This window comes from Eptatretus burgeri, chromosome 10 (genome assembly GCF_056783735.1).
Source record: "Eptatretus burgeri isolate ZD-2024b chromosome 10, Ebu_testis_v1, whole genome shotgun sequence".
NCBI classification, from domain to species: domain Eukaryota; kingdom Metazoa; phylum Chordata; class Myxini; order Myxiniformes; family Myxinidae; genus Eptatretus; species Eptatretus burgeri.
The window spans coordinates 44,296,914-44,323,804 of NC_140970.1; the positions used below are offsets into that span (position 1 = coordinate 44,296,914).

The window sequence follows — 26,891 nt, forward strand, 5'->3', positions numbered from 1 at the left end:
TAAGCCAACCCCAGGCTTACAGGTGGGTTGAGCTGCAATAAGAGTGTGCTTGAAGATCATATACTTCACTTGTTTGAAAATCGCAGAGGAGCAGGAGGGAGTACAATGTCTGCCCACTTTCTGGGATGCAGTCAAAGCGCTCTCTGACTGCTGACGCCTTCAATCCCAGTTACACAATCTTCAAAGGTGGGGTTGATTTACCATCGTGCTCCATTCCTGTTAACATCGGGCGAATGTCATGTGTTGTGTCCCACCACTGGTGATCCTGTGTTGGGGCACACAAATCGCACACTTTGTGGTTGGGGAGGGGGTTCAGTTGCTGGTTCTGACTTTGTGTAAGCAAATCCTCAAACCAAAGCATATGGCCTGGTGCTGAGCTGCTCATTTTTGAAAATACTGCATTTAAAATGTGGTTTGGAAAAAGAAAAAAACATCACCCGGAGCAGATATGTACAGGGCGTGAAGCCGCACGACATCAAGCTACGTCCGATGCACAAACAGATGTCAATAGTACAAGTGTCAGGCGAGATAGCGAGAATAAATGTCCGTCGGGCCCGATGACACTGGAGTTGAATTGTCGGCCAAGGCGTGGCTCCAAGGGTTGCACGTCATGGTTTGAGGTACACGGTGTGGCTTTCATGGAACGCAGGACCGTGCGATATGAAGACCTGGGTGAGACGTTCCCAGGGCGACATCACCAGTTCTGGTCTATAAGTTGGGAACTTTACGACTTGAGAAAATTTGGCACGAAAGAGCGAATGTGTACAAGCAGGACCCCATTACGCCCCTCAAACCCAACACCACAAAGAAGTGCTGGAATCTTCCATCCTTTCAAGAAGGGACTGGGGTTACGAGTCGAGATTTGGAATGGAATGAGACCGAGCAGCGAGCGATTGCTTCACTACAGTTTGGCACACAAATTGTGGAAGAAGACTCACTGTCCTGTTGCATCATCTCCTTCGGGATCATTTGGGGAATGAATGGAGAGGTTGTGCCGGAGGAACAGCAGCTGCCATAACCTGCACCAACAGGATGGGCACAGCTTCAACACAAGTCACAATGTTGGAAAGTCCTGAATAATAAGTTCCTGATCTCAGTTTACAAGCTTCTTATAACTTTGCTCTGAGTGCTCAATACAGCTTACCATAAATAAAAAAATGGGGCTTGACAGTACGTACAAAATAATGCACATCTGTACAGGATTGTATTTAATGAAGCACAGCCGAGGAGATTAAAGTTTGCAGACAATCGACGGATTGTCCACCATCTTGCGTACAAACCTGTTCCTTGCCTCTTCCCATCATGTAGAAGTAGGCTGGGTTGAGCTTGTTATTGTTTGCACACAAAGTTGGAGTGAAGGGAAGCACACCTGTATAGGGAAAAAGCCATTAGATAAAAGACCTCACTTCAGGAGTGGACTTCCTGAACACTGGTTCACAAAAGTAATTAGCTTTGTTTGTTTATACACAATAACTGCTCAACATGTATCTACATTTCACACATGCTCATGATGGTGCTCGATATGTTTACGCCTTTACTCGATAACAGTGAGCAGAACCAATGGGAATGTATTACCGGAGATAGGTGAACCAGGTCGACTAAATGTCATTGTGAAAACACAGAAATTGAAACATTTTGAATATATTGTCAGAGAATATCTAAACAAACTGCTGCTGCTGTAGAAAGAGAAGCAGAGGCAAGTAGAACCAAAGGTGGATTAATGTAATTGAGAGCCTAACTGCCATGCCATTGGATGAAAGCTGTAGAACGACCCAGGGTCATTGTAAAATGACGTCTTCATAATTGAGGTCACAATTGCTCAGCAATGAGAAGAATGATTCAAATAAGTGAGGAAAAGGTTTGAATGGGATGATTGAAAACAAAACAAAGAAGACAAAGCTTTCATAAAATAATTGGCCATTCATACAAAACCCCTTCTCTGGTGGGGGACCATTCAAACCCCATTGTGCTTTGCAGGCATCAATGAGTGTGCAGACCCTTTCAGATGTAAAGCTGGAAACAATATATGGTTTCCACTTGTCCTTCATACTCTTGTTAATGTTCTTACTTTTGTAATCTGTCCTAAATGTGTCTTTATAGCATCCGCTAGGCCATCAGGTGGCAAGTTTAAGCAGGAGCACCACCATGTAAAAGGTTATGGGAGGGCCAGCCCCATCCACCGATCGTGTGACAGTCCAATAGCAGCTGAGAGGGGGGAGGAGGGGGGCTAAGTGCGTCACAGATATCGATGGGGGCCAAGGGTCTAAATAGGCGTTTCGGGCACAACGAGGTGCCAGGCACCAAGGGAGCTTTAACATCGGAGCCTGCGCTTAAGGATCTCGTTCATTCATTGACTTGAGGGCGAATGGGTTTTGGATGGGATTATTGAATTGTATTGCTCATTTTTGTATTCTCGCCCCGTGTGTTCAATACACTTTCAATCTGCTTGATCTTAAGGTGTCTGGTCACTGGTAGAATTATACACGGCCCTTAAAGGACTGAATGAGTTTGGCTGGATAGCGCCCAGTATGAGGACCATGTCTGCGTCCTGTGATTTCGCTCAGTCACCATTAGAGTAATGGACACACTCAATGCATCGGCTCAATGCATCAGACGCACAATGATCAGCTCAATGCATCATTTGGCTCGATGGTTCCTTTGGACTTAAGTGCTGTGGCAAACAGGCCTATGATCCAGTTTGGAATGACAGGATCAGTTGGCTGTCATGACTGCTTTGATGTGGTGCATCTGAATTCAGACTGGGCAACTGGGCCGACCTGATGACTGTAACATTAGTATCACTTGAGTAGGATTTGGACCTGAAGAGCGGGAAATCCCTCCCCCAAGCAAAGTTGCTTGAACCTGTGATATTTTATGAAAGTTACAAGTAATCAGGACAATTGGAACCAGGGAGTTGGTGGGCTTCAAGTTTGGGGGCAGAGTCACTTTCTCCCCCCAAGTAGCAGAAATAAGTTTATGCTAGACGAGGCAAAACAGTTGATGGTCATGATGTGGAACATCATGATTAAGATGGAGGCTGGCGAGAATGAGTTGGCCGGGGATATAAAGGCAGGCCAAGCTAAGCAGGATAGGGTGCAGGCCAAAATAGAGGCAAGCCACGACAGGCTGGCAGTGTGGCTGTTGTGTGGGACACGTCGCATGAAATGGTGGCTGGTCAAGCCAGAATAGTAGGGGGAACCAGGGCCACAGAGAGTGCTGTCAGGGAAATGGCAAAAGAGGGAATAAGTAGGAGTAGAGGGTGCCATAGGTTAGAACCGAAAGAGGAACAGACACAGAAAGTTAGAGTAAGACAGAGCAAAGTGAAACAAAATTTAACTAAAAGAGTAATGAGATCCTGCAGCAAGGAGATGAGAGTAAGGTCTAGGTCACATTTGCTCTACGGCGAGGACACGGCGGACGTACGCCCTCTGAATTGACAGAAACGTGCGGCGGCCGCAGAGAAACTGAGGTGGCCTCAGGGAGGCCCTACGCCGTCTGCCTATATTTTACAGGCCGTAGGGGCGCGGTGGAATTATAGCGCGGAGTTACAACTTTTTTTCATTTCTAGGTTGGCCGTAGCAATTCGACAAGCCAAGCTATGACGTAGATGTGTTCCACGTCGACCGTACGTAGGGTGTACGGTGGGCTTGCGTTATTCGTGCGGCTGCCGTAAACTCTTCTCAATGAAAAATGAATTTTCCCAACCCCCCAAAAATTACGGCGGCCGCACTATTTCCACGGTCACTGTACGGTGGCCTTGCGGTCGGTGTGACTACCTGCGGGCAACGCAGGGTCGACGTACGGTTCCCCTACGCCTGCCGTGCACCTACGTACGGCCTCCGTGGCAGTCTGCGTAGACCGTGCGTCCACTGTGCGCTACCGCTAGAGATCGGAGTATAGGTGTTTGCCTATACCGTGGTGCCCCCAGAATCCCAATTTAATTCGTTCCAGGAGGCTGTTCGGATTGCAAAAAGTTCGGATTCCAAAAATATTTTCCCAATAAGAAATAATGGAGTGAAGTAGTCCATTCGTGGACCCAAAGAAAACCCACTTTCAAGACACTTTAAACTGAAATTCCCCATGTTTAAGGTAAAATAAGATGAGTAAATGACCTTCGGTGGCAATGTATTGTATGTAAACTGGTACAATCACCACATCCAAAGGTCCACACAGGCTCGAGCTCCGTCCTGGGTTCCTATCGCTCGCGCACTCTGCGAGAGCGCTGCCCCCAGGGCAGCTCATCAAACATGATGCCCGCAGAACCACAATCACTTTCATCAAACGCATCGGGCTGACGTAATCATGGATATTCCAAATTACAACTTACTGGTTTTGCTGTGAAATTCAATCCTTGCCCGACAGTCCGTCACACCACGTGATCGGATTGCTTTTTTTGTTATTAATTAAAACACAAGATGATTAAAAAAACAAACATCACAAATGAAGGTGAAAACACGAGGTGAGGCCTGTCACATTTGGGTCGGCGGCCGGAGGGTCTACAAAATGTACGGGCACTAGCAATTATAGGGGGGCCGCAGTATTTCCACGGTCACACAATGTAGCAGTCACATATGTTTTTAGCAGCGTCTCGCGTAGCGAACGCTGCTCATAGAGAGCTCGGCGTTGTTCTTCTTGTTCTTGTTCTTCTTATTGTGAAGACAAAACCTTAATCTCTCGGACTCGGCTCTTGTATATACAAGATCCGGATCGCCTTAAATACTGAGCACATGTACACATCCTCACATAGACGGTGCCTTTTGAGAGCGTCTATCATGAACTTTTAAATATATTCGGACATTTGCTTTAAAGTTTCGAAAAGTTTACATTACTATTTAAAGATTATTCCATTTATCGTATTGTAATTTCGTAAATACATTATATATTTCGTAAATACGTAAATACATTGACGGGTTCCGCTATTGGCTTAATGAAAGCACGTGACGAAATATCGGAAGTTAAAAAAAAAAAAATTAAAAAATTTTTTTTAGCCAACAAAACCTTTCGGCTTTGGACGCTGCTCTTGGACACATTTGTCCTTGTTGTTTTTCGGGTAGCCGCACGGCGTATTTATAAATTGTGGAGACCGAAAACATGGGTGTGCCGTACGGTCTTTGATTTGATGTCGCACGGTGACCTTAGGGCATCCCTGCGGCGGCCATAGAATTTTGAAGGCAGACGCAAGGTGCCCGCAAGGCGACCGCAGGGGGACCCTAAGCCGAACGTGCGACCAGACGGACGGTAACGAATGGGTTAATTTATTTATTTTTACCAGTTCTTTTGTTTTGGCTTGTCGAATTTCCACGGCGAACGTAGAAATGAAAAAAGTTATAACTCCGCGTTATAATTCCACGGCGACCTTACGACCTGTAAAATATAGCCAAACGGCATAGGGCCACCCTGAGGCCACCTCAGTTTCTCTGCGGCCACCGCACGTTTCTGTAAATTCAGAGGGCGTACGGCCGCCGTATCCTCGCCGTAGAGCAAATGTGACTGAGGCCTAAAGTATCGATCGACACACGAGAGATGCTTTCACAAGGACTTCCACCGACGAACTGAATGAACAAAGCGCGAAGATGCGGGTCGAACAGGTGGGGGAGACACGTGAACAAACATGAACGCTACGTAGTGTTCGGTTTTTTAAAATGTATTAGGTTTTTAGGGCAAAATTTTCTCGAAAAAAAAAACTGTTCGGATTCCAATTTGTTCAAACAATGGGGCGTTCGGATTCTGGGGGCACCACGGTATATTATAGTAAAATATTGTTCACTCCAGCTCCCGCCCAAGTCTCCGCGTGCGCGGTTCTCCTCAGCGCGCTCCGGCTCCGCGCCACGTCGACGATGCGAGATCGCCGATCTCTCTCCAAGGTTCAGCACACGAATCCCGGCCTGGCCTGTTCTCCATAAAGGTCTCAGTCGAGGTCCGAGTTCCGCAGGCAGATCACAACGTGTCGAGCCGTGAGGTGAGCAAGGACCGTCAGACGCTCCGGCGTATCCTCTCCGGCCTTCCCGCCTCGAAGCCCGACTCCCGCTTCGTCCCCTCAGTTCCTCTCTCGGTCGAATCACCGACGTGCAGGTCAGTTCAGCGTCTCTCCCGGCAGACCCAACACGGTGCCTCCTTCGTTCGCTCGTTTCAAAGCGACTCCGAGCACGCCTCGAGAACCCGGCCGTTCCTCACACACAGCACTCCTTTCGTCCCCTTTTCTTTTCTCCTTCGAGTCGTGAGGTGAATCGATGTGCAGGTTCCGCTTTCTCTGCCGGTCGATTCACCACTGCCTTTTTCTTTTCTCTCTCGCCTCGACACACGAGCTCATTCGACACACGCCTGTCTCGGCGACTCCCTGACCAAAGGCTCCTCCCCTTCACGTCACTTCCTGTCCAGTCCACACCCTTCGCTCCAGGCCACTCCTCTCAGCCGACTGGGAGGGGCCTATTCCGGAATGAGGAAGGAATAATCGCGATCTCTCGTTTCACTACCATAGCACGAACACAAAAACAGTCCGTTACACCTCCCGACACACACATATCGTCACTTATACCACACAGCCTATCTATACATGAATTTAATGGGGGAACTGAGCTAATTCTATATTTAGTATTCCCGTAAGGGCCATTTCCGTAACACTACCCCCACCTTTCTCCCGAGCCTCCATCTGGAGCAGCCCACGGCAATGGCCGTCTAACGTACAGCACAGATCTCCCATTTACTCTAACCCACAACATGGGAAGCACTTAACTCCAAAAATCAGTGTCACAGTAAGATTGGCATGTCCCTATCCTAGTGCGTCGGGTCACCAATCTAACAAACAAATTCACACTCTTTGCACACTATTCAACATTGTAATTATGGGTTTGAACGGGAGGGCATTCAATTTTACTTTTAACACCACATTTGCATCGGAGCAGAACATTCAAAGGTTCAAAGTTCTTTCACGTGTTCGCTCCTTCATGCCCCCTCCCGGCAATTTTGTCCATTCACCCCTGAGGGTTTCCTCACTTCGTGGCCTTATTGGCCTCTGACCAGGTGAGTTCAGTCGGCCCAGTGGCCTAATCTCACAAAGAGTCCTTCGGCTCGCTGAGCCCACAAAATGGCATAAATCTTTGGCCGCAACGGCCCACAAAAATGCTTCGGCCCATATGGCCTACTCACAAACAGTAGCAGGCAACAAGCCCTGCATTGGACAGCAGTGGTGGCATGGTGATATCGATGGTTAAAAAAAAAAAAATGCAGTTCGGAGGTGTTCTTGAGGACGCAAATGGGTGTGATGACCTTAGACCAGGTGAGATGGAGTGTACCCTCAACCTTCCTTGCCTGACTTGTTTTGTTTAGGTTCTCCCCCATTTTTTTTTCTTTCCCTTTTTTTTTTAGACAGGACGGTGTGTTTTTTACTCAACTGTTATCTTCGTGGATGCGTGCTCATGACATACTGGTGGCCTCTCTGGCACTTGGAGAGGGTGACCTAGCCTGGCCCTTGTTAACAATTTCTCCCATCAACACTACTTGTACCAGGTGTCACACATGAATGGTGCGGAGGAGAGTCCATCGAACCTAACCATGTACTTTAACTCTGGACAATGCAACAAACCCTGCTATGGCTAGAATGATCCTAATGACCCATTTTTCCCGACCTGGCACACTGTTCCATTCTATTAAACCTGGGCAAGGCCCTTCTTTGTCTTTTTCCATTTGGTGGTGCCAGGCATAACTTGCTGGCTGGAGAGTGTGACTACTACTAGGCCTCTTTGCCTGCTTCCAATCGGGGGTGGAGGACACCCAGCGACCTCGAGGTTCACCTGAGCGTGCATCTGGCGCTCCTAACGAAGGGGTGGCTCTCTCTTGCCCCCATACTGTGCCCTCATTGCACCTATACTGTGCTCTCAGAGCACCTATTCCAAGTGCTCTTATAGGACCGACACCGTGCTCTCCTGGAACCTCTGACAGCCTTCACCTGCCAGGAACCCCCAAAGCCCTGCTGCCCTGCTTCCCGACTCATCAACTTCCCATGCCATGTCACACTACCAACCAGTATCTCCATACCTTGGCCTGCACCTACCCCTCCAGTCCGCCTGCACAATGGAAACAGCAGCCAGAATCAATGTCAAATCCTCTAAGTCCCCCTAATCTACACTAACTTGGTTAGGAGACTCCAACTGACAGGGTACGTTGTTCGCAATCACTCTCCTCATTTGCACAATCACGCCATTCACCCAAACCCTTTAGTCATTCATTCCACATAACAAGACCATCCAACACCGTTCACGTTTATGTGAAAACAAAAACACACCAGTCCCTTGGATATCACTTGGTCATCAAATTTAACCAGTACACTTTGTCACCAAACCCCAATTAATTTGTCACTACGTCCGTCGTCCGTTGGCCTCCTCCATACTGCCCTAATCGTTTATTTTCAAAAGTTTAAACGAAACATCCAAATCTCTTCACCAGTCCCATGGAACCTCTGCATGGTTCTAACCAGGCATTTCAATCCTTCCTCAAACAAGCCACTCTTTGTCATCCACTTGTTTCAGGTGCGTTTATCGCTCTGCCTGTAATGTCTCCACCACTTTTTTTTTCAATAATCACTCAAATCCACTCGTGCCACTCTTATGCCTTCTGTCATCTCTCAATCTTGCAATCACTTCCGGTAATACCTCCAATCAAGATTTTCGCATCCCCACAAGCCTACTTCTTTGGATCATTGGAAGGGGGTGAGGGAACGAATCCCTCATTACCCATTACATGACCCCGCCGCCTTTCCACCACGGCTCAAAGGGGTCACGCCTCAATGGGGGCCGTGATCTACCCCCTCCTTTTCTCCAGGGTTCGCGGAAGTCAGGCAAACCCCAATCGGTGGAATGACCTCCCCCTCTTTTCCAGGGTTCACAGAAGTCAGGTAAACCCCAATCGGTGGAATGACCTCTATCCCCCTCTTCTCCATAACTCCCTGAAGACAGATAAACCCCACTCAGCTAGCCAAACCACTCGTGTGCTCAGAAAGGCCTGAAGACCAAGTGACACACGCCAGTGCCGCCTGGCACTCATCTGCACTCCACTCCAAAGTTCCTGTGAGGCTGATAGAGAAATCAAAATACAATTTCCAAATTGTATTTCTAAAATCCAATCTAAAACTGCTCCTGGATGCAGCACCTCCAACTCTGTAAGAACCCACGCGGAGCTGTCCATTATGGTTTCTGTCGCCTGGCTCAAATTCTGTCCTGGTGGCATTTCTATTTCCTCTTGCACCTCAAACCTATTTCCTATGTCACCACTCATTCCACACTCAGGACTCCCACACACAGAAGGCTGCACACATTCCAAGGTTATGTGTTGACATTTCCCACCTTCAACCTTGCCTGTGTACTGACCAACTGCCTCGCACTCCAGGGCTACATTCTCGACCGCCTGGTGAGTACCCACACACGCTTTGGCCTCGGCCACACATACCGGTTTCGTAGTCTGGACTGTGGACTCACAGCATTCATTCACAGGCACTCCACACACACCTTCAGGGGTCACGCATACGTGCACCCCATCGGACAGAGTCTCTTTCTTAACATAAAATTCAATTTCTATCTTAAGCTCCTCGTCCGCACCATGTATGCATGTACCCACGTACCTGCTTCGTTCCAGAGTTACCTCTGTCGGGTCGCTTCTCTCCAGCAGGTTGCTCATCATTGGTTCGCCATACTCCTCTGGGGCTGTCAGCTCCACATGCTGGACCTGCTCAAAATGTATCTCACTCGTCAACAACCCTGCATGCTCCCTCAATGTCTCAATCACCAGGGTTTGCTCTAAGTGTGGTGTCATCCGACGAGTGATGTCAATCAAGGTCTGCACCACTAACATTACTCCCGGTGGTGATGTCAAACGTCCCATATCATTGTGCTGTTGTACTTCCTGGCTCCATTTTCTTTTCCATTCGAGTCGTTCTTCCTCTCTGAGCCTTTTGAGTTGTTCATTATCTTTCCGGAGTTTTTTCATCTCCGTGGACTCCAACTTTGCTCTCTCCTTGAGTTGGTTAATTTCAAACTCGAATTGTTTTTGTTTTCTACCCCACCGTCTCTCATGTTTTTCATTCTCCTATTTCATCGTTTCTTTCAATTGGCTCATTTCCTTTTCCTGTTTCATTTGTCGTTCTTTCACTATCTCCACGTACGTCAACCTTGCTTTCTCCATTAGTTGTTCTTGTCCCTCTTTTTGTTTCCTCTTCCACTGTCTCTCATGCTCTTCATTCTCCAATCTCATAGTTTTCTTCAATTGGCCGAGCTCCTTTTCCCGTTTCATTCGTCGTTCTTTCATTACCTCTGCGTACTTCAACCTTGCTTTGTCATTCAGTTGTTCTTGTCCTTTTTGTTTCATTCCTTGTTCTTTTTGTTTCTTAGCACACTATCTCTTTTGTTCCTCATTCTCCAATCTCGTCGTTTCCTTCAATTGGTTGATCTCCCTTTCCTGCATCATTCGTTGTTCTTTCAGTACCTTATTCCACTGTTTCTCTTGTTCCTCATTCTCCAATCTCATCGCTTCCTTCAATTGGATGTTTTCCTTCTACTGTTTCATTCGTTGTTCTTTCACCATCTCCTCGTACTCCAACCTTGCCTTTTCCTTTAGTTGTTCAATTTCAAATCCATGTTCTTTTTGTTTTCTACTCCACTGTCTCTCTTGTTCTTCCTTCTCAAATCTCGTCATTTCCTTCAATTGATTTTTTTTTTTTTTTGTATACCTGGGTCGAGGCTCGTATGAGAGCTAACACACAACTCACAGCAAGGAGGCATGAGACAAGAGGGGCGGGAGTGGAAGGGACAAAACAGTGGGGAACAGACACATTAGGTGAACTGTGGAAGGGAGAGGGATGGGGATGGGACGGGGAACATGGCGAAGAGAAGATGGACATTACAGGGACTTTCAGGAAGGAAAACAGGAGAAATGAAGGAAGTGGGCTTGGGTGGATTATCGGGGGTAGAAAAGATCGAGGATTTGGATGGGGGAAGATAAGAGGTGGTGGTGAACAGCTGTTTTGAAAGCCTGGAGGGAAGAATGGGAAAGAATAGAGTGAGGAAGTTTATTCCAAAGGCGGGAAAAAAGAGGAATGAAAGAATGAAGATGAGCAGTGATTCGTGATTTTGGTAGTTTTACCAGAAGGGGGTTGTTGGCGGACCTTGAGCGCCCTGTGGAAATGTGGTGGGGACAAATCGCAGAGAGAGCAGGGGGGGCAAGGCTGGAGAGGAGTCGGTAGAAGACAGAAAGACCACCGACCAACCTGCGGTGATTGAGTGAGAGGCCCAAAGACTCAGCTTCATTGCGGGAGATGCCGATGATCTTAAATGCCCTGGTTTCGACAGCGTGAAGCCGAGAAAGGTGGGAGGCAGGAGCACCAGCCCAGAGGGGAGAGCAGTACTCCATCAGGCTACGGACAAAAGCTTTGTAAGTGGTCAGGAGCTCAAGAGGGCCTAGGAAGGACTTAGCATGACGGAGGATTCCCAGTCGGCGACTGGCTTTTGAGGCGAGGTTGGAAATGTGACTTTCCCAGGAAAGGTCATGGCAGATAGTGAGACCTAGAAGCTTGAAAGAAAAGACTTCTTCCAGAGGATTGTTGAGAAAGTGGATGGGGGGGTTTTGTAAACGGTCCTTTCGAAGAGACATCGTGAGAGTGTGAGATTTGAACTGTGAGACAAAGAACTCCATTTAGGGCCACACGTTGACTGCGACAGGATAGGAAGTCTGCGAGCCATGAGTGGAGATGGCCTTGAATACCATGGGAAGAGAGTTTGGTGAGTAGTGCAGGGTGCCAGACTGTGTCAAAAGCACGTGATATGTCCAGGGATACGGCTCGGATTTCCTGTCTGGCATTGAGGACCTCCATCCATTGATGGGAGAGCAGAAGCAGCATATCCAGGGTAGAGTGACCTGGTCTGAAACCAAATTGATGATTGGAAATCAAGCCATTGGAGAAGAGGAAGGATTTCATATCTGAGGCGATGATGGATTCCATCACCTTGCTGATGATTGGGAGAAGGCTGATTGGTCTGTAGTTATAGGGATCTGTTTTTGCACCTTTTTTATGCAGGGCAGTGATGTTTGCAGATTTCCAAGCAGATGGCAGATGACCTTGGGCAAATGAGAGGGTGAATAGAACAGAGAGAGGGTGAGCAAGAGCAGAAGAGCAGGCTTTGAGGACACGTGGGCTGATGCCGTCTGGACCGGTTGCAGAATCTGACTCGAGGTTTGAAAGCAAGCTCTCCACCTTGTCAGGAGAAAAGGATACAGAGTCCAGGGACAGTTGGGTGCGACTGGGTAAAGTGGGTAGAGATAGTGATGGGTTTAGGACACAAGATTTAGCTGCAAACACCGAGTTTAGACATTCAGCTTTATCACGTGTGGAATCAGCAGTGCGGCCATTTGAGGTAAGGGAGGGGATGGAGGGCGAACATACACCAGAAACAGATTTGATTAAACGCCACCAGGATTTTGAGGAGGGAGAGAGGGTTGAGAGTTCAGACTTGAGATGAGAAAGATGTTGTTTTCTGGCTCTCCTGAGGGTAGATACACACTTGTTCCGAGCTTTGTGGAAAGAACTGAGATTGCCCTCAGTTGGGTTTGCTTTCCATGAGGCAAAGGCAAGTTGTTTCAGGACAGCTGCCACGCCACAAGCTTCAGTAAACCAAGGGCGGGAGGAAGGATAGGACAACTGAACACGAGAGGGGATACATCTGTGCATGAGGGAGAGCAAGTTTCTTTGAAAGAATTCCCAGAATGAGTTGATGTTTGAGAAAGTTGTGATAGGAGACCAGTCTGTAAGTTTGATGGCTGCTTGGAGACCCTGCCAGTCGGCTTGAGTGAAATGCCAGACTCGACGGCGGTGAGGTGGTTCTCTGATAACAGCCAGAGAGATGTCCACTTTGACAAGGACGTGGTCAGAAGAACCAATTGGAGCGAAGGAAGAGCAGCAGATATTGTCAGGGAAATTTGTCAAAATCAGATCCAGAAGAGATGGAGTACCATTGTTTGAGATCCGGGTCGGGAAGTTGACCGATTGAGTCAGTCCCAATGAGTCGCAGAAAGCTTTTGCTGAGGTGCCATGGCAGGTGAGAGAGGTACCCACACCTAGCCAACTGGCGTGATGACAATTGAAGTCACCACACAAGAGGAAGAGAGAGTTTGGATGAGAAGATAGAAGATGGTCCATGTTTTCGGATAGTGAGGTGTAGATGGAGTCATCACTGTTCGGTGGACGGTACAGTACACATATAAACATGAGGTGGGAGTTGAGGGGAAGCCGAAGCCAGAGGTATTCCTGGGGGTGTGGGGGAGTGAGAGCAGTGCATGGAGAGTGAGGAATAGAGTCTTTGATGAAGAGAGCAACACCTCCACCAGGACGAGGCTCAGGTCTGTCATACCGTAAGAGGGAGTAACCAGGGAGAGATACTTGGGAGTCAGACACGTCTTGGGAGAGGAAAGTTTCTGTTAGGCAGATAATGTCTGGTTTGTCAGTGGCAACCTGTATGGAAAGATCTGAAAGGTTTGAGCAAAGGCCCCGGATATTTGAGGTTCACACTTTTAATGAAGAGGAAAGGGAGGAGGCTTTGGGTGCAGGAGGTGGAGGGGGAGGGGGAGGGTAGGACAAGGGACGAGGGAGGCAGGTAAGGAGGGTTGCTGAAGGAGTGTGGGGTGTTGCAGAACAGCGAGGGGAGGGGGCCGAATGAGGAGGAGAAAAGGCTCTGTGGTGCTGGGGGAGAGGGGGGACAAGAGACAAGGAAGAAGGCAGTTGAGGATTTGAGGAGGTGGAGTGAAGAGATGGAGGTGAGAGGGCAGTGGAGGGAGGCAGGTTGGTGGATGAGAGGGGGGCAACTTTGAGAAGGAAGAGTGAGGGGGATGAAAGGTGAGAGAAAGGTGAGGGGGGGATTTTTGAGAGAGGTGAGAGGGAGGCTTGGAGGGAGAAGAGTGGGATGGTTGCTTTGAGAGTGAGAGTGAGGGGTGAGGGGGGTGAGTTGGCACTGAAGTTGGAAAAAAAGAATGTTTGATGGAAAGCGAGCATCCATGGCAAACTGTGGTTTTTAAAAGTTTTAGGTCAGAGATGCGATTTAACACAATTGATCTCTCCTTCCTGTTTCATTCGTTGTTCTTTTTGTTTCTCATTCCACTGTCTCTACTGTTCTTCCTTCTCCAATCTCGTTGTTTCCTTCAATTGGCTGACTTCCCTTTCCTGCTTCATTCGTTGTTCTTTCAGCACTCTTTCTTGTATCTCATTCTTTCGTCTGGCCTTGGCTTCCAGCTGTTCGATCCACACAGTGTGGTTCCTTAACGTTTCATTCTCCGTTCTCGTTCTTTCCTCTCTTCACATCCTCAGCTCATTTTGTAATCCCGTTTCTTTGTTTTGGTGTTTCAGTAACTCAGAAGCTTTTTTTGCTAATTCCTTTCTCATCTCCGTACACTCCGACCTTGCTTTGGCTTCTAACTGTTCGATGTGCACAGTGTGGTTCCCTAACGTTTCATTTTCTGTTCTCTTCCTTTCCTCTCTTAACATCCTCAGTTCATTTTGCAGTTCCCTCTCTTTGCTTTGGTGTTTCTGTAATTCAGAAGCTTTTTTCCACAATTCCTCTCTCACTTTGCATGCTTCCTCACTCATTTCACCCATTGTCTTGCTCATCTCCGCCTCCCTTTCCAATGCTTCCATCCTCAATTCGTCCCTTTTCTTACTGTATTCCTTTAGTATTTTCTGCCATTCCTTTCCCATTCTTATCTCCCCTTCCAGGGTTTCTCTTTTAAACTGGCCTGCCCTTACCTCTCGCTTCAGTAGTTCCAATTCCCCATCTTGTTTGCGTTTTCCTTTGTCCTTCCTCCCTCATTTCTTCCTGTAGTTCTTCGAACTGTTTTGACTTTTCCAACCATTCTTCCTTCCCTTGCTCCAGATGTTTCTCTCCTTTTTTATCTTCTGTTCTTGGCTTTCTCTTTTCCGAATGCTTTCTTCTACCCCTCGCTTGAGTAGTTTCGATTCCACATCGTGCTCCCATTTTTCCGTTTCCAGCTTCGTTTTCCATTCTCCTAAGTTCTCTCTATCCCGGGAATTACTAATTTGCTCTTCCTCTATTCTTTCATTCAGTTTGCTCTTCGCATATTCCATCTGACGGGTATAAAACTACCAAATTCTTTTTTCCACATAGTTTGTCGACTCTGTTGGCTAAGTTATGTTTTTGCCACCGAATTCGTTCCAGTAAATCGTCCAATCGCTGTGTCCCCCCCCCCCCGTACACGTAATTTTGCTGAAGCTCATCTGCGTGCCGTTGTGACTCGTCCACTCCACCTTGCACCTCCTCGATATAGTCTTCATAACGCTTCACCTTTTCCAAGACATCCCCCAATTGTGCCTGAAGCTTGCCAATGTTCGCGTCGTCATCCTGCCACGCCTGCCATGGCACATGCCGTGACCACGTGGTCTGAATCGGTGGGCGGGAGCGTTTCCTTCGCGCCTTGTGGCTCGTTGCACTATAATTAGCCCACTCCCGCTCCATGTCGCGCCAAGATGGAGCTGCACCGCCATTTTGCGACTCCATTTCCTTTATAATTTGCAAATTTTTCCTCCGATCCGTTCAAGCATAAAATCACTACCAATTATTTAGACAATCGGTGTTCTGCAAATTTACGGAGGTGGAAGCGGAGAGTTCGTCATCCCACTCCTGAGGACCAGTTGTTGCGGATCCGGGGTGGCGGGAATCTGACCCGGTCCCTGGTTCCACCCTCGCCACCACCGTCTCCGGGAGTCTATAACGCCGGCCGGCTCGGCACAGGCCTCGGATCACGCGTCTTTAATTGCGATACCAACGTACCCCTGGACCTTACCAGTTGGGGAGATAGAACCCCTAGTTACAGACTGGCTTTGTCAGTGACCGAGCGGAGTCTACCAGTCTGTAACCATTTTGGTCTTGTATGCCAATCGAACGGATCGTTCCTCGACGCGACACGCATTAATCCATAGCGGCAACTTCATCAGAATTAACCAGATTTATTGGGGACATCAGGGGTCACAGCACAAGCAATAAACACGACATTGGTTTCATTAACAATGAACCCGTTCTTAACTAGGGAACCACGGCTAAAAGGTTTCGAGGGGATTACTACGAAATATGCCTTATACAACACGTGCAAACAAACATGCATGCAGTGTGGTGTAGTCAGGCCCACGGGGAGGGGCATGATGATGATGCATGATGGGCGTGATGGTGGAGGAGTGGCCGTGGGGTTCGGCGAGGGATATGAGGTGTGCACGCCGTCTGAGGTGTCGTAGTAATACTGGAGTCGGCCGGCTCGTGAGTGTACCGCGTACGGAATAAAGGAGAGCCGCGGGCACAGTACGCTCTGGCTCGCACTCGTGCAACACAGCCCGGCTCGACTGTTCCTCCGCTTCGTGTCTGCCTGCTAAGCATCTCCCATCCCAGTACAGTACAGTGGCGACGAGGATCGGCGGATCGGCGTGTGTAAGGGCGGTTCCAAGCTACGGAACCAAGTGTCTCACGGAACATGGCGGAAGGTCGCGGCACGGCACACGGACGTGTACCCGTGTTCGGGGGAGATGAGTTCGAGTTGTTTTCTGAACAGTTGGGTTGCTACTTTCGGGCAAATGATGTAGAGGATGAAGAGAAACGCAAGGCGATCTTGCTCGCCTCGCTATCAACGGAGCACTACCGCCTGCTGAGTGATTTGGTGGCTCCAAATAGACCCAGTGATGATATGCTATCCTTTCAGGACATCGTGACGAAAATGAAGACCCACTTGGCGCCGGAGAAGTCGTTACATCTCGCGCGGTTCCAGTTCGATCATCTCGCTAAGGGTGGCGAGGAGCGCGTTGCGGACTTCGTGGCACGAGTGAAGCATTCGGCTGTGCCTTGCAAATTCACGGCAGAGGAGCGTCCGACAAGGCTCAGAGATCGTTTTATTTCTGGTCTGCGAGACGCAAAGATGGTAGCGGCTATCCTGCGATTGACCGACATCACATTCGACTCGGCGGTCGTGACTGCTTCGTCTGTCGAACAGACGCTCACGGATGTCCGTGCCATTGCTGGCCAGGACGCAATGAGTAGCTCCAGCTGGAGTATGGCAGCTAATCCCGAAGTCAATGCGGTAATCGCACAAGTGCCGCGAGTCACGCAGCCCGGAGTCCGAGCGGTGGCTCAAGTGCCGCAGGTCGCACGCGCGCCTGGCGGTGCGGGACGAGGGGCACCGCAGCACGATCGCACCGGGAGCGAAGGGGCACCGCAGCACAGTCGCACCGGGAGCGAGGGGGCACCGCAGCACGGTCGCGCCTGGAGCGAGGGGGCACCGCAGCACGGTCGCGCCTGGAGCGAAGGGACTTTCCGCGGCTGCTGGGGGTGTGGGGGTCCGCACCTGCGACAAATGTGCCCGTATAAGAACACCGTGTGTTTGCATTGTCACAAGGTGGGACATTTGAAGCGCGTGTGTCGGATGGCGGGAGCCTCCGTTGGGGTCTTGGGTGACGAGGTGCGAGAGGACCCCAGTGACCTGGAGATCGGCCTGCAACCGGGGCCTGACAATGCCGGCGAACCAGAGCGGGAGATGCAACCACGGTTGAGTCTGTTTTCCGTTGGTTCGGAGATAACGACGCCTTTCACGGTTGAAGTCGAAGTGAATGGCCAACCTACTGTGTTTTGCGTGGATACCGGGGCTGCGGTGTCGGTCATGGGTGAGCGGGCGGCTCGTGGTCTTCGCGGTATTCGCCTGGTCAAGACGGCCTTGTCGTTATACACGTACACCGGTGAAGCGATTGCACCGCTTGCGAGGGCCGACGTCTCAGTGCGCTACCGAGATCGACGCGCCCGGCTCTCGGTGTTCGTTGTACGAGGGGAGGGGCCCCCCTGTTGGGTCGAGACTGGCTTGCGCACCTCGGACTGGGTCTCCGGTTCGTACCTCCAGATGTGCCGGTACTCTCTTCGAGGCCTTCATCGAGTACCGAGGGCGAGGCTCTGGCGGGCGGTGAGAGCCGTATCAGCTCTCGCGATGAGTTCCCGCGCTGTGGCAAGGTTCGAGAGGCAATGCGCATCGGTGTGGTTCAGGCAGCTTCAACAGGTGGCGGTGGGCCCGTGGCGTTAAAGGGAGTCGCGAGTCGCAGCATCGAGTCGACAACCAAGGAGCGGACTCGTGATGCGGGTTGTGGGTTGTTGTTCATGGCATATGTGTTTTTCCTTGCTCTAGTGATGCAGTTTAACGTTGTTGAAATAAATGCCAGCAGTTCTCATATAAAAGTGGATGTGGCGGAGATTAGTCAATGGGAGTTGGATTATGGTCAATGTGATGTGGGGGCGAATAAAGAAGGTTTGTTAGCCTCCAGTTGCTCCAGACCGCAGGTAATTACTTTGTCATGTGCTGGGATTTTATCAAGAAAGCGCGCTGTACGGAAAAATGAATTTGCGATGCTTCGAATGTTATTCGTAATGATTTATAACGAGCCTATGATTGCAGTGTGGTTTAAGTGGAGTTGCTCCCGTCTAGCGGCCGTGTGGGTCTCGGAGATCGACTCGGAACCAAGACTGGTGCCCTGGTTACCCCCACCTCTGATTGCGAGCACAACTCGCTGTGTTCGCTCAAGGCCGTTGGGACGGGCGTTGGCGTCTCGACTGATTGTGGTGCGTGAGTTGTTTTGGCGCATTAAATGCATGCAGCCAGCAGCGCTGTTCAGCGCCCCCGGCCAAGGTCTAAGGCTGGCGCCACAGCTTCCAGATAGCGGGCTGCCGGCCTCGGGATGTTTATCTACGTCGGGTCTGCCTGGGGGGAGTGGGCCGGAGGCGTTTGATGGGGCCGGAGGAGGTTAGCTCGAGAGGTCATTACGACCTTGGCCAGGGTCATGTCAGCATGGGCCACCTGGGGGGGCGTTTTTGCTGCATAATGCCGCTGTGCTTCTCATTTTGCTGCTTCATATCGGTAACGCGGTCAGACCTGACCTTTAATGCTCCACTCGCTCGCATCGACACATTATATGATGTGGTGTGCTATTATACTTTGTTATTTTCATTTTATTTCCATGATTATTATACGAAATCCTTCGTGTTCTGCATGCTTCTTATAATACTGATCATTTAATAATCATACTTTTAGGAGGGAGGAGTGTGGTGTAGTCAGGCCCACGGGGAGGGGCATGATGATGATGCATGATGGGCGTGATGGTGGAGGAGTGGCCGTGGGGTTCGGCGAGGGATATGAGGTGTGCACGCCGTCTGAGGTGTCGTAGTAATACTGGAGTCGGCCGGCTCGTGAGTGTACCGCGTACGGAATAAAGGAGAGCCGCGGGCACAGTACGCTCTGGCTCGCACTCGTGCAACACAGCCCGGCTCGACTGTTCCTCCGCTTCGTGTCTGCCTGCTAAGCATCTCCCATCCCAGTACAGTACATACGAAATATGCCTTATACAACACGTGCAAACAAACATGCATGCAGGACAAGACAGAGTACTTGGTGATGGCTCATGGACGAGAGGACCGTGTCCCAAAAACACGAAGGTCGCTCGTAAAAAACAGCGGGTTTCCACGTGTTCGAACGTGCCACGCAGCAAGAAATGGCGGCGCAGCACTCCAGCTCCCGCCCAAGTCTCCGCGTGCGCGGTTCTCCTCAGCGCGCTCCGGCTCCGCGCCACATCGACGATGCGAGATCGCCGATCTCTCTCCAGGGTTCCGCACACGAATCCCGGCCTGGCCTGTTCTCCATAAAGGTCTCAGTCGAGGTCCGAGTTCCGCAGGCGGATCACAACGTGTGGAGCCGTGAGGTGAGCAAGGACCGTCAGACGCTCCGGCGTATCCTCTCCGGCCTTCCCGCCTCGAAGCCCGACTCCCGCTTCGTCCCCTCAGTTCCTCTCTCGGTCGAATCACCGACGTGCAGGTCGGTTCAGCGTCTCTCCCTCAGACCCAACACGGTGCCTCCTTCGTTCGCTCGTTTCAAAGCGACTCCGAGCACGCCTCGAGAACCCGGCCGTTCCTCACACTCCTTTCGTCCCCTTTTCTTTTCTCCTTCGAGTCGTGAGGTGAATCGATGTGCAGGTTCCGCTTTCTCTGCCGGCCGATTCACCACTGCCTTTTTCTTTTCTCTCTCGCCTCGACACGCGAGCTCCGTCGACACACGTCTGTCTCGGCGACTCCCTGACCAAAGGCTCCTCCCCTTCACGTCACTTCCTGTCCAGGCCACACCCCTCGCTCTCGGCCACTCCTCTCAGCCGACTGGGAGGGGCCTATTCCGGAATGAGGAAGGAATAACAGCGATCTCTCGTTTCACTCGTTTCACCACCATAGCACAAACACAAAAACAGTCTGTTACACCTCCCGACACACACATATCGTCCCTTATACCACACAACCTATCTATACATTAATTTAATGGGGGAACTGAGCTCATTCTATATTTAGTATTCCCGTAACAATATATTCAGTGATATATACTGGTATATTTTTATTTCAGTAAAAAAAAGAACTGATATATTTACCCACTCGTAACTGTCTGGCCGCACGTTCGCCTTAGGGCCCCCCTGCGGTCACCCTGCGGGCACCTTGCGTCTGCCTTGAAAATTCTATGGCTGCCGCAGCGACGCCCGAAGGTCACCGTGCGACATCAAATCAAACACCGTGCGGCACCCTCACGTTTTCGGTCTCCACAATTTATAAATACCCCGTGCGGCTACCCGAAAAAGAAAAACATATGTGACTGCTACATTGTGTGACCGTGGAAATACTGCGGCCGCCGTATAATTGCTAGTGGCCGCAGATTTTGGAGACCCCACGGCCGCCGTGGCAAATGTGACCTAGGCCTAAATGAGGACGATAAAAAATGTTGTTACGGATTTCAGAATCCGATCCGACGAATGCATACCAACATCCAGGTCCTCAGATAGTTATTTCCCTAAATGCATGTTCAGGATAGACCCATCCCCCATGTCTGGTGGGATTCTAAATGTGATGCGTTGAGAAGGGTAAAGAATAGATTCCCTCTCTTATGGGAAGCTTTTTCTCTTGACAGACACATTCATGCATGTGAGATAGCTGTTTCTTTCACGGATGCCGAGACCCGCCTTTTTCCAGCGACGTTCGACACCCCGTTCCAGCAGCTCGATGGATGCTGGCTGGCTCCTGTTCATGTCGGCCTGAACAGTGAGGCAATAATTGTTGTTGACAGTTATATGAGCGCTTCACGTTTGTGCTCGGTAATTCTGACAAATGGCTGCTTTTTGCTTGCCCAGCACCACAGACATGGCCTCATAAGCGAGGAATAACCACGGGACGTGCAGGTTGTCACAGTAACGGTGCGCAAGTGGGGCGGGGTGGATTTGGGGGGGGAGTCTGTGCCACTGAGACAGGCCGCCTATAAAAAGGAGAGGTCCGTTCTTGGGGTGAGTGGCGAGCGGCACGTGCGGGTCATTCGACAACGAGTGAGGCACGGGTCAGTCGACAACGAGTCAGTTTGTCAGTCAGTTGGCATCAGTTCATCAGTGCCAGTCAGACGGTTGCTTCATCGTTCCAGTCAAACGGGTGCTTCATCGTTCCAGTCAGACGGTTGCTTCATCGTTCCAGTCAGACGGCTGCTTCGTCGGTTCCAGTAAGACGGGTGCTTCATCGTTCCAGTCAGATGGTTGCTTCGTCCGTGCCAGTCAGACGGCTGCTTCGTCGGTTCCAGTCAGACGGTCCCGCCCTTGGCGAGCAGGCAGCTCCTAATGTGGCCGCAGCGGCCTGGTGGCCTGAGTGTATCACATTGGAAAGCAGGTAGAAGCCTACATTTGGAGCCAGACCACCCAAGCATGAGATTGTGCAGGAGCATCGAGGGAAAATTTGAGGGCCAGGCCCAAACTTGATAAGAGCACCAGCAGGTGGAGCACCAGTTCGCGATCACTGCAACACTTGCTTCAGTCGAGTGGGATTTGGACCTGAGGAGCAGGAAACCCTCTCAGCTAAGAGCCGCTAAAAAGCACTTATTATGAAAGATCATGTTGGCTCAAGCATGGTGTTGGCTTTATGGTTAGGGTGGTGGGCTTGGGATCCTTGGATTCTGAGTTCCAATCCCACTCGGCTGTTGAATTAATACCAGGTGGGGTTGACTCTGCATTTCATCCTTCCAAGGTTGGCAAAATGAGTGCCAACTTGCTGGTATCCTATGTCCGAGTGGTGACCCATCCAGGATTGTGTCCAATAGCCAAGGAGAATGCTTCGGCAGCACCAACGCTCTGCACAGAGTATGGTCCCAATGGATGGATGGATGGATGTTAGCTCGAACCAGGAGGGGGAGCACTGGACCGACACCACAGTTGCGCTAATAGAAATGTAGGTGGAAGGTCCAATCGAGGGTGTGGTGGAGTTGCCCTCCCCTACCCAGTATCCCAGAACACACCTTTCATCAGAATCAACAGCAGTCCAGCATTGCTGCCACAGCCAGACTTTAACCAACAATTTGTGGCCATGATACCTATGCTTGAAAAGAATGCTAATGGGACTGATATATCTGATATGAAGGTTGGTTCGGACATGCTGGACAACAAGCCTGGTGTTGGCGCAGTGGTTAGGGCAGCGGCTTGGGATCCAAAAGGTCCTGAGTTCAAGCCCCGTTGGGCCACTGAATTAATACACCAGGGGGTTGACTCAGCCTGTCATCCTTCCGAGGTCGGCGAAGTGAGTACCAGTATACTGGGCCGGTGTATACCCCGGTTAAAATAGGTCTACCATATCCCTGTGTCGTAAGAGGCGACCAGGGTTGCGTCAGGAAGGGCATCCGGCGTAAAACATGTGCCAAATCACTATGCGGATCATATGGATGATCCGCTGCGGCGACCCCTAACGGGAGCAGCCGAAAGAAGAAGAAGAAGAGGATATTCTGGACAACATGGGAGCTAAAATGGAAGATGGCCAGGCCAAGCTGTCAGCAGAGATAAAAACCATTGGAGCCAGCCAAGATGGTTTGGCAGCGTGTTTGGCTGACGTATGGACAATCAGGGAATGGCCGTCAGTCAGACCAGGTTCGGAGGGTGGATTAGGGCCACAGTAAGGGCTGCCAGATGAGTAAAAAACAAGGAAACAACTTGGAGTAAAGGAAACATAGATAAATTAAAACAGGGACAGAGAGAGATAAATAGCAACGGAGGACAGAGCAAAATAAAAACAAAAGGGAATAGAGAAATGAAGAGATAGGGAGGAGATTGGGAATAGTGCCAGAGGGAAAAATAAAGAATGGAGAAGAGGAGGCATGAGGACGTGTTGGAGCAGAGAGGTTTGGGATGAGCAAGACCCAAGGTGCAGAACTCCATGCTGGGAGAGCCAGAGTGGAGGCACGATCACCGGGTGGAGCCCGCGATTGCTGCCGACAGGTACGTTGACAAAATGAGTAAATGTGTTAATGGGGAGCAGGTCCAGGGAATGCAGTGCTGAATGGGGATTCTTCCTGGGGATGTGTGTGTGTGCCTGATTGTGTGTGGAATAAAGTGGGATCTTCATGCGAGTTTCCCATATCCGCAGCCATGGCACGGGTCTGCGTTATTGAGGTTGAACAGCTGGTATGCAAAATGTGCATTTCAGTGCATGCCGAGCTACCGGGATGGGAGACCAAATCCACAGCCTGTGTGTGCCGGCACCAGTTGGAGTGACGGCATGAGCATGACCAAGTGTTATTGTGAGGGTGTAAATGTGGTAAGTGAGGTGAATATGGCACATATGTGATGTGATAAGCACGGACATGAAGGAGAAGGGAGGATGAAGGACCTCCTGCTCAAACGAAACCTGGGGTGCGTATTTCATTGTTGTAAATATAATTGTATAAAATGTTTCCATGTTCCTTGTTTCTCCTTTTCCTATTTATTAAACATACACATGATTGACCTTGATCTCCATTGAGTTTTTGAATCGGCACGATCACCAATCTGTTTGGTTTTATAAGTCCCATAAAGGACAGATTTTGGAGGATATTTAGCCTCCACGTTTGAACTTCTCTCTCATCGAGTGAGACAAACTGCCCAAGTCACCATTTTGAGTGGCGTGGTGAGGATGAGAAATCGGGTGTGTTGTTCGATTAGGCCCTCAATCTGGCTTAGTGCATTTTGGCCAATTGGCCAATGCAACCACAATAAATATATACAAGTCTGAAGACGCCGATGGTTCATGAGTGGTATTTGATGATGTAGATTGTTTCAGAAGTCAAGGACAAGACAATGTGATAATGTTTGACCAAGTTATAAAAATGATCAACATGATGTGGTACGAGTGACACGTTATTAGCTGCAAAATGTCGAAAACCCGGTTTCGTTCAACAACTTTCAAAATTTGACCTTTAAATAACCTTTAAAGGTCACAAAACAATGTTGTGGACATTAAAATAAGGAAACAGGATACGTGCTTTAGCTTATTGGAGTAAGTTCGTCGAAGAAGGTCGAAAACCCGGTTCGATTCCCACAACTTTGAAAATTTGACCTTTGTGAACTTTAAAGGTCAAAGGTCAAGGATTATGACCTTTGGTGCAAAACTTCCTCTGGAACATTCCAGGAACAATATAATGTCATATAGGCTATATGGCATTTCGCACTCCTCAGATTATCCATAATTTGATGAAATCAGCGTAAAAACAAATTTGAAGGGGGCGCCACGGGCAAGGTGTTCGAGATAGAGCAAAATGGTTTCAACACTTTAGGTGGGGAATGAACTCAAGATTATGCATAAAAAATATTGTCATCTTTGCTCTCAAAGTTTGGGCGGTCGTATGATTTTTGTCAAAATTCGAAATTTTCTAAGTTTGTGACCTTGTGACCTTGACATTGGGACGAAAATGAAAAATCGAGCTCCGTGGGGCTATGCAGGTGTCATTAGGCTAACCAAATACTGAAACCCCTGTCAGATTCGACAAACCCCCGAGGAGAAGATGCAAATTGAAATCGGCTACCCCCTAAAAACACGTTTTGGGTGCGTGGCTCCGCCCATAATGGGCGCACCACGCCCATTCTCAGGAAAACACAACTAGATCATGATGTAAACCTCCCACCAAAATTTTATCAGGATCGGATCAAAACCCATGGAGCTATGCTCTGGACAGACAGACAGACAAGCCGGTAGGCGGACATGGGTAGTCGCCTACCCAATAGAACCTGACGCGATGGGCCCGTTCGATGGGGAATGACCTGAGGATTAAGCACAAGAAAATTCATGATTCTAGCTTCAAGGGTTAATGCTGCAGATTGTTTTTTCGTTAAAATACCCCCACATTTAGCGGTTTTTCGACCGTTGCTAGGCAACGGAGGGGTCCATAGTAACGGTTCTTTCTCACACATAACTAGGACATACCATGAACCTACCATACGAGTTTCATGCATATCTGACTCATAGTCTCTGAGATATAACGAACTTTGTTTTTTTATTGTTTTCGACCAGGGTTCATTCAAAGTCTATCTTCTCCGACAGTTTTCATAGGATCCGGCTGGAAATTTTTGACAATATGGCTGAATGTACTGCCCACAGTCGCTCATGGCCCGATTTTTGTTTTTCGAAAAAATTAATTTTTTATGATTTTTCAAAAATTTCAAAGTCCCGTTGTTAGGCAACGGTGGTGTCCATAACAACGGTTCTCATTTGCACACAACTAGGTCATGGTATGAACCTACCAACCAAGTTTGATCGAAATCACCATTGTATTAACTGAAATCGCCATTTTAAATACTGATAATAAGGGTAGAACAAATCTCAAAAAAAACATTTTTGGAATTTTTTTTTTCGACTAGATTGACTACCCAATTGGCAGACAGACGGACAGACAGACACACACACAACAATAACGAATATAGTGGTCACTTATTTTTTTCATGAAAATAATTTTTCGTGAACCAATTGAGGCCCCGCGAGGAGGAGTGATGTAAGCGACATTTTTTAATGATATGATGATAGGCTCGGATGATAGGGTAAGGGTTAAAATAGTGCTATATGGCATTAACTCCAAAATGGCCGATGTGGCTCTTGATTCACTCCTCCTCGCGGCGCCTCATATATATATATATATATATATATATATATATATATATATATATATATATATATATATATATATATATATATATATATATATATATATATATATATATATGTATATGTAGTGTCATGGTGGTTATACCCATACTGTGGTTACCTCCGCATGTATCCAGATAGTGGTTATCTCTGTACATGTCTGAACGGTGGTTACATCCGCACGGTGGTTATCTCTGGATGTGTGGTTATCTCCGGAAGGAACCTCCCCTCACACTGTCTTTGTCTCCCCCACCCCTCCTCGCTGCCCTCCGTCCTCACTCCCCCACTGCTCTTCGGTCTCACTCTCTCCTCGTTCTCCTTCCCTCCTCCCTCCCTTCCCCACCCCTCTCTCTCTCCCCTCTTTATCTCCCCCCCCATCCCCCCTTAGTATTCCCATCAGTGAAGCGATGGATGGTATTTGCTAGTGTGTGTGTGTGTGTGTGTGTGTGTGTGTGTGTGTGTGTGTGTGTGTGTGTGTGTGTGTGTGTGTGTGTGTGTGTGTATGTGTGTGTGTGTGTGTGTGTGTGTGTGTGCGCGCGCGCGTGTGTGTATGTCTCCTCCATAACTCAAAAATCATGAAACCTAACGTCATGAAACTTTGCATGCATACTAAAGGAACGCCAAGAGAGTGCCTGAATGAAAACTGGGTGTTTGGGTTAATTTAAACACCCCATTTGAAGATAATTAATTGTCTTCTATAATTATCCTTTATCAGGCTTCATCCTTGGTCAGCCTCTTGGGTCAGCCTGCTCTTCTTCGTTAAGGTCTTAATTCATCATTTTTTTTGGCGTTCTCAACAATGCCTTGACTTGGAGCAGACCTTATTGTTTCTTAATGATAAAGCACTTAAAATATTTATTTTCTTCACTTTCCTCATTCTTG

General features: G+C 49.0%; 1 protein-coding gene across 13 annotated transcripts in view; it reads right to left on the bottom strand.

Moving 5' to 3' along the window:
- Positions 1-26,891, bottom strand: part of LOC147018441 (membrane-associated guanylate kinase, WW and PDZ domain-containing protein 1-like) — a 324,904-nt gene that overhangs the window by 34,228 nt on the left and 263,785 nt on the right. For 11 of the 13 annotated variants that reach the window (XM_085898075.1, XM_085898081.1, XM_085898079.1 and 8 more), the window contains 2 exons: positions 1,281-1,369; positions 1-1,019 (listed from right to left, as the gene is read on the bottom strand). The exon at positions 1-1,019 is cut by the window's left edge and continues 1,530 nt beyond it. In XM_085898075.1, coding sequence (XP_085754201.1) covers positions 966-1,019; positions 1,281-1,369 — 143 coding nt within the window. In that variant the 3' untranslated portion in view covers positions 1-965. The remainder of the gene's footprint in view (positions 1,020-1,280; positions 1,370-26,891) is intronic. The other 2 variants (XM_085898077.1, XM_085898078.1) reach the window with 1 other exon arrangement.